Here is an 11,440-nt window from a genome sequence, read left to right on the forward strand (position 1 = left end):
CTGGGTCCCGTGAATGCTGGTCACCTCAGACCCTGAGGAATAAAGATTGGAATCCCGAGCTGGAGGCCGGAAGTTGCCTGGGAGAAAAGACTGCAGCTCAAGAAATGGCGGCTCTGCTAAATTTGCCACATCGCAGAAGGTTTGTACTGCTGTGCCTTCTTTGGGCGGCCCTGTGGAAGGTTGGAGCTGGGCAGATGCGCTATTCAGTGCCAGAAGAGATAGAAAAAGGGTCATTCGTGGGCAGTGTTGCCAAGGATCTCGGGCTAGAGCCTCTGGCACTGGCAGAGCGCGGAGCCCGCATCGTCTCCAGAGGTAGGACGCAGCTCTTCGCTCTGAACCCGCGAAACGGCAGCTTGGTCACCGCGGGCAGGATAGACCGGGAGGAGCTCTGCGCCCAGAGTGCGCGGTGTCTGGTGAGTTTTAACATACTCCTGGAAGATAAATTGAGTATTTATTCAGTAGAAGTGGAAATAAAAGATATTAACGATAATGCCCCTCGCTTTGGAGTAGAGGAAGTGGAGCTAAAAATTAGTGAAACGACTATGCCAGGATTCCGGATCCCTCTTAAGAGCGCGCATGATGCAGACGTCGGAGAGAACACTCTCCAAAAGTACGAAATTAATTCAAATGACCACTTCTCTCTGGACGTGCGAAGCGGGATGGATGGTAACAAGTACCCGGAGCTGGTGCTGGGACGCGCTCTCGACCGTGAGGAGGAGGCCGTACACTACCTCGTTCTCAAGGCTTTGGACGGGGGCGACCCTATCAGATCTGGCACCTCCCGCATCCGCGTGACGGTCTTGGATGTGAACGACAACGCTCCTGTTTTTACACAGCCCGAGTACCGTGTAAGTGTTCCAGAGGATACTCCCGTAGGCACACGGATACTTACAGTGACCGCCACTGATGCAGATGAGGGATACAATGCCCAGGTGACATATTTTCTGGAGAAAAACCCTGAAGAAACCTCAGAGGTATTTGAGCTTAAGTCATCATCTGGAGAAATAACAATCATAAAAAGCCTAGATTATGAGGATGCCAAATTCCATGAAATTGATATTGAAGCTCAGGATGGTCCGGGCCTTCTGACCAGAATGAAGGTCATTGTCACAGTTCTGGACGTGAATGACAATGTCCCAGAATTCTACATGACATCTGCTACAAGTTCAGTTCCTGAAGATTCTCCTCCAGGAACCATAATCGCACTTTTCAATGTACATGACAGAGACTCTGGGCAGAATGCATTTATCACATGTTCACTCCCAGAGAACCTTCCTTTCAAATTAGAAAGGTCAGTGGACAATTACCACCGATTGGTTACAACTAGAGTCCTTGACAGAGAACAGTTTTCCTCTTACAACATCACTGTAACTGCTAAAGATGGAGGGAGCCCATCTCTATCCACAGATGCTTACATCTTGCTGCAGGTGACAGACATCAACGACAACCCTCCCACCTTTCCCCACACATCCTATTCTGCCTACATTCCTGAAAACAACCCCAGAGGTGCCTCCATCTTTTCTGTGATGGCCTGTGACCCCGACAGCAACGACAATGCCCATGTAACTTATAGCTTGGCTGAGGACACCCTTCAGAGTGCACCCCTGTCCTCCTACATCTCCATCAACTCTGACACCGGTGTCCTCTATGCACTGCGTTCCTTTGATTATGAGCAGTTCTGTGAACTTCAGTTATGGGTTACAGCACAGGATGGTGGGAATCCACCCCTCAGCACCAACGTGTCTGTGAACATATTCGTGCTGGACCAGAACGACAACACACCTGAGATTCTGTACCCTGCCCTCCCCACGGACGGTTCCACGGGTGTGGAGTTGGCACCCCGCTCTGCAGAGCCTGGCTACCTGGTCACCAAGGTGGTGGCAGTGGACAGAGACTCAGGCCAGAACGCCTGGCTGTCCTACCGCCTGCTCAAGGCCAGCGAGCCAGGGCTTTTCGCGGTGGGGCTGCACACCGGCGAGGTGCGCACAGCGCGGGCCCTCCTGGACAGAGATGCGCTCAAGCAGAGCCTGGTGGTGGCGGTCCAGGACCACGGCCAGCCCCCTCTCTCGGCCACCGTCACGCTCACGGTGGCTGTGGCTGACAGCATCCCAGACATCCTGACTGACCTAGGCAGCCTGAAGCCCTCAGTGGACCCTGGCGACTCAAGCCTCACACTCTACCTGGTGGTGGCGGTGGCCGCGGTCTCCTGTGTCTTCCTCGCCTTTGTCATTGTGCTACTGGCTCTCAGACTGCGGCACTGGCACACGTCGCGTCTGTTCCAGGCTTCGGGCAGCGGGTTGGCTGGCGTGCCGGCGTCTCAGTTTGTGGGCGTGGACGGGGTGCGGGCTTTCCTGCAGACCTATTCGCACGAGGTCTCACTCACGGCGGACTCTCGGGGGAGTCACGTGATCTTCCCACAGCCGAACTACGCAGACACGCTCATCAGCCAGGAGAGCTGTGAGAAAAAGGATTTTGTTTCAGAACCTCAATTTCTACCTGAAGATAAAGAAGAAACATTTTCTCAGGTAAACTCTCTTCCTAACATTCCTGTGAGTTACTTTGCTAAAAGACATGAATTTACCTAATTACTTAGCTGTCTCCACAGTTTACCATACCTTTTCTATTTCCCATATTTCTTTGTGGACATGTTCAATTTTTAAGAAATAGTCCTTATGAATTATTTCTCACTAGTTCTAAGTGTTCACATGGTGTAACAGGGAAGAGGAGCTAGAATCATTGTGTCATTAGTATAAATTGGGAATTAGTAGCTGAAGATGATATTTAGATTATCAAAAGAGCCTTAGGTTCAAGAGGGAGGGGTCATATGGATACCTGTGGCTGATTCATGTTGATGTATGGCAGAAACCAGCACAATATTGTAAAGCAATTATCCTCCAGTTAAAAAAAATTAATGCATTAACAACAACAAAAAAAAACAGCCTTAGGAACTGGGGTATCTGGTTTCTCCTACTTTCTTTCTCATCCCTTAGCAAACCATCCCAATCCACCCGAATCAACAGTTCTTTGTTAGATATATGAATGTTGACTTTTGTTTCCTCAAATATCTCCCTCTTTTAAAATTTAATACTTTTATGCTTTATATTTGTTTATGAATATTAATAAATACTGTAGTTGTTTGTTTTCATCTCAGTCTTTGTTTTTCCTTCAGTTTAGCAGTGAGATTCCTCATATTTTTTTATTTGAATGATCTTCCCTATTAAAAGATGTGTTTAAGAATAGATATGCTTCACCATGTTTCAGGAAGGTATGTCACGCAATCTCTGTTTAGTTCAGAATGTCATTAGCCTCTAAAGTAGCTCTGTGTTCCTTTAAGAGTAATTGAGTTATCATTTGCTGTATTAATATAATACATGGTTTGTATAATAGTTAAGATGTGTCTGTTTCCTGTTATTTTATTTTTCTCATATGAGGAAACAACATTGCCTTTTTATCTTTAAAAATAATATATATCCTCAAGGGATTCAGAGACCATATCAAATAATTGCCCCTAAAGATTCTCCTTTTACATTTCTCGTCTCAAAGTTTCCTACTCACAGCAGCTGTTGAAAATGTTTCCAGTTCCTCCACCAACATCAGTCCCCCTTACAACCAAGTTTTCCTCCCCCATTCCTCTTCCCATGTTGGCTTTTAGTATGTTAGTTATATACTTAATAACAAAGAACAAAAAATACACTTCTGTGTAACTGAGATCATCTTTTATTTGGAAATAATCCTGTACTAAGTCATGTATATAATGGTGCCATCGTTCTTTAAGATGTGATTCTTCACTGTTTAAGGGCATCTGAGGGAAATTGTGTTATTACTATTACATCAGTTTCTTTGAGATAAAGTTGGCACTCACTGTGGAATAATAGTACAAACTGGGGAAAATTGAAAACAAAGTTCCTTTTAGTGTATACAGTAACTCTTCTTGAAATAAATGCCTTATGCATCGCTATATAATGCATCATGATTGAAGTGACAAATGAGTTCCTATTATTGTGCTTTGGAGAGGAAAACAAATACAGGAAAGGGGTTTCTGGAATACAAAACAAAAGTTTATCTCTACTAGTTTCAGTTTTGGTCCTTAAAAACATCTTCACACTCTAATTTTAGGCAAAACAGACTACTTTCAGTACCCTGAAGTTCTGTGGTTTCTCTCTCACATCTAGGTATTGCCATATTCTTCTGTCTTATATCCAGGCCTTACCCCTCCGTGATCCATTCCTCTCAGGTTTCTTGGGAAAACCTTTGCTAACCTCCAAGGCCAGGTTGGAGGCCCTCTTATTGCCCTCGGCCTCTGATCTTATGTCAGTATCTCACTGCACTATAATTCCTTGTTTGCTTTTATATCCTTATAACTCCATGAAGGAAGTAGCTGTGTTTGTATCGTTAAATCCCCAAGTATTGTCAGATACTCAATTATATATATGTTTAATGAATGGGTTAAATGAAAAATACTGAAACTAAAATGCCAAGCTATGAAGGACAGATTTCAAGAGGCATACCTTATAAATATGACTGATATTTCTGTGCACTTCTTAAACTTTGAACATTTCATAACAGTAACTAAAGCGTGTTTGAAGCAATATTAGTGGCATTCAGGTTAACTCATGGATTATTAAGGAAGATACTTTAAATCTTTTGACATATAGTGATTCAGTTATGTAAAACAAAAACTGAGCTCATTACCTCTGAACAAAAAGAATTTCAGGTGCTTGGAAACTTAAAAATTTCTTAGATTTGTCAGAGCGTGCAGTGAACGGTTATGCCTCTGAGCGTCGCTGTTCACCACTCAAGAAGGAAAACGCCGCTGAAGAACTAGTCCTTTTCCTTGTTTCCAAAGAGCAGAGAACCAGCAAATCACACTCGGAAGATCTGACGCTGCCTCAAAGCTCACCCCGTCAGTCAGCCAGCTCTGTGACCTATAAATTAGGCCCACGAAAGTCTTCGTTCCTTGAGAAAATAAGACTGAAGTCTGCCTTGGGAAACTGGAACCCAATTCAGAGAAAATAATTCACCAAAACGGAAATGACCAATTACCAGAGATTCAGAAAGTGCGGAGGACTGGCCCTGCTTTGCGTGCTTCTGGGGACGCTGTGCAAGACCGGATGCGGGCAGATCCGCTATTCGGTGTCAGAGGAGCTGGACAAAGGCTCCTTCGTGGGTAACATCGCCAAGGACCTAGGGCTGGAGCCCCAGAAGCTGGCGGAGCGGGGAGTCCGCATCGTCTCCAGAGGTAGGACGCAGCTCTTTGCTCTGAACCCACGAAGCGGCAGCTTGGTCACCGCGGACAGGATAGATCGGGAGGAGCTCTGCGCTCAGAGTCCACAGTGTCTGGTGAGTTTTAACATCCTGGTTGAAGACAAATTGAACATTTTTGAAGTAGAAATAGAAATTAAAGACCTTAATGACAATGCTCCTGATTTTCTGACGGAGGAATTGGAAATAAAAATTAGTGAACTAACAGTTCCTGGAACTCGATTTCCACTTAAGACTGCCTTTGACCCAGATGTGGGCACGAACTCTCTGCTGAACTATCAGCTCAGCCCCAATGACTACTTCTCCCTGGCTGTGAAGAGTGTCACTGATGGGGCCAAGTATCCAGAGCTGGTGCTGCAGCGGGCTCTTGACCGGGAGGAAAAGAAAGTTCACCAACTTGTCCTCACTGCTTCTGATGGTGGTGACCCTGTCCACTCTGGCAATTTGGGCATCCAAGTGACAGTTCTAGATGCAAATGACAATCCACCAGTATTTACCCAGCCTGAGTATCGAGTAAGTGTTCAAGAGAACCTGCCGGTAGGCACTTGGCTGCTCACAGTGAATGCCACTGACCCTGATGAGGGATTCAATGCTCAAGTATCCTATGTACTAGATAAAATGCCTGGGAAAATCGCTCAGATTTTTAATCTCAATTCAGTGACTGGGGACTTAACGATATTAAAAAATCTAGATTATGAGGATGCTACTTTCTATGAAATTAAAATAGAAGCACAAGATGGACCAGGTCTTCTTTCAAGAGCTAAGATTCTGGTCACAGTTCTGGATGTGAATGACAATGCCCCAGAAGTTACAATTACTTCTCTCACAGAATCAGTTCCAGAAGAGTCAACTGCTGGAAGGGAAATTGCCCTTATCAACGTGCATGATCGGGATTCCGGGCAAAATGGACAGGTCACAGTTTTTGTCCTGGGAAATATGCCATTTAATTTAGAAAAATCAATAAACCAATATTACCGCTTAGTGACCACCAGATCTCTGGACCGTGAACAGGAGTCTGAATATAACATCACTCTGAGAGCTACAGATGGGGGTAGTCCGCCACTGTCCACAGACACACACATCACCCTGCATGTGGCAGACATCAACGACAACCCACCTGCTTTCACTCATGACTCCTATTCTGCCTACATTGCTGAAAACAACCCCAGGGGAGCCTCCATCTTCTCTGTGACAGCCCAGGACCCTGACAGCATTGAGAATGCCCACATTACCTATGCACTGACTGAGGATACCATCCAAGGGGCGCCTCTCTCCACCTACGTCTCCATAAACTCAGACACTGGCATCCTGTATGCTCTGCACTCCTTCGACTTTGAGCAGATTAGAGATCTGCAGGTACTGGTGACTGCTAGTGACAGTGGGAACCCTCCACTCAGCAGCAACGTGTCTTTGAGCCTATTTGTGTTGGACCAGAATGACAACACACCTGAGATTCTATACCCTGCCCTCCCCACTGATGGTTCTACTGGTGTGGAGCTGGCACCCCGCTCCGCAGAGCCTGGCTACCTGGTCACCAAGGTGGTGGCAGTGGACAGAGACTCGGGACAGAACGCCTGGCTGTCCTACCGCCTGCTCAAGGCCAGTGACCCAGGGCTCTTCGCCGTGGGGCTGCACACGGGCGAGGTGCGCACAGCGCGGGCCCTGCTGGACAGAGACGCGCTCAAGCAGAGCCTGGTGGTGGCAGTCCAGGACCACGGCCAGCCCCCTCTCTCGGCCACCGTCACGCTCACGGTGGCTGTGGCTGACAGCATCCCAGACATCCTGACTGACCTAGGCAGCCTGAAGCCCTCAGTGGACCCTGACGACTCAAGCCTCACACTCTACCTGGTGGTGGCGGTGGCCGCGGTCTCCTGTGTCTTCCTCGCCTTTGTCATTGTGCTACTGGCTCTCAGACTGCGGCACTGGCACACGTCGCGTCTGTTCCAGGCTTCAGGCAGCGGGTTGGCTGGCGTGCCGGCGTCTCAGTTTGTGGGCGTGGACGGGGTGCGGGCTTTCCTGCAGACCTATTCGCACGAGGTCTCGCTCACGGCGGACTCTCGGGGGAGTCACGTGATCTTCCCGCAGCCGAACTACGCGGACACGCTCATCAGTCAAGAGAGCTGTGAGAAAAGCGAGCCTCTCTTGATATCTCAAGATTTACTGGTAATGAAAGGAGACCCCAACGAGCTCCAGGTGAGTTTCTTTCTTTCTTTTAATATTTTTAAGAACAGTTATGCCAATGTGGTTATTATAAATTTTTAATACACATTTATTTGAAAATAAAGCAATGAAGTAGTCATTGGTTCTTTTGTTTAAATGTATTCCTCTCTTCTGGGATTGTGGTGGGGCTGCACTTCCTTGCCTGATATAGCTGAGTGGGCCTAGTAAAGAAGTATGTGACTCTCTTCCCAGAGGAAGTCCTAGTTGTCATTTTAAGAATTATCAGATCTCTAACTTATTATTTGAAATTGTGACTGTGCCTCCTATCTAAGTCCTTGAATGACTGCAATGAAAGAAGAGCCCTGTGGTTGACTCAACATTGATTTGTATACCTGTGATAAGTAGATGTTTTTATTTTAAATTGCTGTAATGATGAAGTTTGTCACTTCAGCCTACCTAGCCTATCCTGATAAACAAGTATATAGTATTTTAGGCTCTAATAATATGATGCTTAACTCCTTCCAAGACAGACCAAACTGGATTCATCCTGATAACATAAAAACAACAGGGTAAAAAATATAGAGGCTTGTCAAATTCTTTTACCTGGCATGTAGTCCCTACTTGGTATACTTAAAGTGTGTGTATTTGTGTGTATCCATATGGATTTCAGCCTTTTCTCTGAAGGTGGGAAGCTCAATTGCCTAAACAGTTACGAGCCTTGGAGTTGCATTCCTTGTCCTTTGAGACAGATTATAAAATGTAAGGAGATATGTCTTAGCCTCTTTAGAGATTTCCAGACCGTCCATTTCAACCATGGAAACGGAGTCCTAAAACTTTTTTAAAAAATATTTCTATATTTATTTGACTGCACTGGGTCTTGGTCACAGCACTCAGGATCTTCAATCTTCCTTGTAGCATATGGGATCTAGTTCCCTTACCTGGTATGCAACCTGGCCTGCTGCATTGGGAGCTTGGAGTGTTAGCCACTGGAGCACCAGGGAAGTCCCAGGAGTCCTACAACTTTCTTGGGCTATAAATTGTTGACCCATTTTGAAATTTATTAAATTATTTTCACCCATAAATTTACACCAGAGTCATCCAAAATTAGGCCTAAATAGATTTCATTAGATCTTAAACAAAGGAGTACGTCTCTCCTTCAGTGTGTTACGAAGGGATACATTCAAAAGTGGGTGATGAAAGAGCCTGAACAAAATAGCTGAAAACAGAGAAGTGTGTAGTCTCACTCAAACCTGCAAGTGCATCGCGGAAAAAAGGCACATTACCTTTGGAATATTTTTTAGGAAAAATCTTTATGATACTAAGAGAATTTTCTAAGAATTTAATATAAAATATAACCTACACATATATTGGGAAAATACATAGAGTACAAAGGCATCTATTTGTATGGATAATAAGAGGTCTCAGACATGCCATTTTCACTAAAAAGGATGGGAGGGATTGGGGGCAGGAGGAGAAGGGGAGGACAGAGGATGAGATGGCTGGATGGCATCACTGACTAGATGGACGTGAGTTTGAGTGAACTCTGGGAGTTGGTGATGGACAGGGAGGCCTGGTGTGCTGCGATTCATGGGGTCGCAAAGAGTCGGACACGACTGAGCAACTGAACTGACTGAACTGAACTGAAGACTTCATTACAATAAAAGGGGAGGAGGGTTTATAATAAAAGGAACAGAAAGTATCAAGACATGAACTAGGGCAAACAAGGGAAAGGATGTCTTAGGAAAACAATAATCTGTCTTGACTGGAATGTAAAAGGAGTATGGATTAGAGCTGCAGGGTAACAACAAATTTTTTGGTTGTGCATCTAATTTGGTAGTGCATTTGAAATAAAGGTGCTGTCTGTTTTACTTACCTAAGACTGGTTTAAGGATTATACGTAAGTTTCAAAATGGGAGTGTCTAAGAACTTTCGATTCCTCTCAAAGATTTACCAGTGATCAAACTCATTACACTTACTAATGTATAAATTGACTGGAACTGAGTATTTGAATTAAGGAGTATTTGTGTATAAAATCATATAGTAAAAAAAGCACTGATTTCACTAAAATAAATATACTTACACAATATTTAGTTTTATAAAAGCAGATGTATGCTCAAATACTAGATTGGTCTCTTTAACAAACTGTCAGGCTCCTTTGTACTTAATGGGAAGGTTACATATATGTTAAAATGCTGAGCAATATAGTAAAATAAGTCTAGGATTTTTACTTTCTCTGTTTTCCAAAGATTAAATGTTTTTATCCACTAACAATAACCTAGTTAGTTACATCCATACTAGTCATGATACTAGTCATGCCAGTGTTTATAAATACAGTAGAATCACTGAAGATATTTTTGCCCTCCAAAATAAAAGCTGTATGCTTTATGGAAAATCTTTAATGAAGAAAGAAGAATAAAATGATGGCAACATTTAAAAGATGATGGAAATCTAGACAATATCAGATTTGAAGGGAAATTTTGAATAGTTTGTTCTTTCTAAAAAATAAAAAGACAAGATATATATTAATAGATTCAAGAGCTTACACTTTGAGGAATAGGTAGTTGGGTAATATTCAGTTTTCTCAGGCAACCTCCTGGGGCCGCTGTTGACCAAAGGGAAGATAAACGTTTTCAGTTCTGCAGGAGTGGCCGGCAGTGTTTTCTTTCTTGCTTTGTCCTGTACACATCGGAATGCAGACGCACCTTCTGCAAATCGTACCCTCAAATCACAGAAGTCCAGGGTGCTGTGTTGATTATTTAAACATTCCAGAGACATCTTGAAGAGCAGCTTCCCAGGAAGTTCAAGAAATGCTTAGGAGCTTCAGAAAAGCTGAAACAATGAAAAGTCAGGTACTGTTTCTCTTCCTGCTGTCATTGTTGCGCGGGGCAATCTCCCAGCAGATCCAGTACTCTATTCCAGAGGAGCTGGACAAGGGCTCATGGGTGGGGAACCTGGCCAAGGATCTAAGGCTCAGTGTCCAGGAGTGGCCAGCTCGAAAACTGCGGATTAGTGCAGAGGACTTTTTCAGTGTGAGAGCAGAGAATGGGGATTTGCTAGTGAGTGGCAGGATAGATCGAGAGAAGATTTGCGGGAGAAAATCTGAGTGTGCTGTAGAATTTGAAATGGTTGCTGACAATCCAATGACTATTTTCCATGTAAGTGTTGCAATTCAAGATATTAATGACAATGCACCACGTTTCATTGCAAAAAGCATTGACTTGGAAATCTCTGAGTTAGCCTTACCAGGGGTAAAATTCCCTCTGGATTCTGCACAAGATGCAGATGTAGATGGTAACTCACTGAAGAAATATTTCATCAGCCACAATGAGCACTTCTCTCTGTCAATGAAGGAAAGTCCTGATGGAAGTAATTACCCAGAATTACTGCTGGAAAAACCTCTGGACAGAGAACAGCAGAATTCCCACCATTTAATCCTGACTGCCATGGATGGTGGGGACCCACCTCTAAGTGGCACTACCCTGATCAGGATACAGGTCACTGATGCCAATGATAATGCTCCAGTGTTCAGCCAGGACACTTACAGGGTTAGCCTCCAAGAAAATGTGCCCTGGGGAACCTCCGTGCTGCACGTGATGGCCACTGACCAGGACGAGGGCATTAATGCAGAAATCACCTATGCCTTCCTCAATGCCCCAGCAACTACCAGCCTCCTCTTCATTCTCAATCCAAATACTGGTGACATCACAACCAATGGTACATTGGACTTTGAAGAGACAAGTAGATACATGTTGGGTGTTGAAGCCAAGGATGGAGGAGTACACACGGCTCACTGTAATGTTCAGATTGAAATTGTTGATGAGAATGACAATGCCCCAGAGGTGACATTCATGTCCTTCTCTAACCAGATTCCTGAGGGCTCAGACCTGGGAACTGTAATAGCCCTCATTAAAGTTCAAGACCAGGATTCTGAGCAAAATGGTTTGGTAACATGCTATGTTCAGGAAGAAGTTCCCTTCAAATTAGAATCCACCTCTAAGAATTACTACAAACTAGTGAT

The 11,440-nt window shown here is 44.5% G+C and overlaps 1 protein-coding gene across 1 annotated transcript; it reads left to right on the forward strand.

Annotated features, from left to right (window-relative positions):
• Positions 1 to 104: 104 nt before the first annotated feature.
• On the forward strand, positions 105 to 5,032 carry LOC102267707 (protocadherin gamma-A2). Its single transcript, XM_005911792.3, has 2 exons — positions 105 to 2,525; positions 4,847 to 5,032. Exons 1-2 carry the CDS (start codon positions 105 to 107, stop codon positions 4,880 to 4,882), a joined length of 2,457 nt encoding a protein of 818 aa, XP_005911854.3. The 3' UTR covers positions 4,883 to 5,032.
• The last annotated feature ends 6,408 nt before the right edge of the window (positions 5,033 to 11,440 follow it).

Source organism: Bos mutus, chromosome 7 (assembly GCF_027580195.1).
Source record: "Bos mutus isolate GX-2022 chromosome 7, NWIPB_WYAK_1.1, whole genome shotgun sequence".
NCBI lineage: Eukaryota > Metazoa > Chordata > Mammalia > Artiodactyla > Bovidae > Bos > Bos mutus.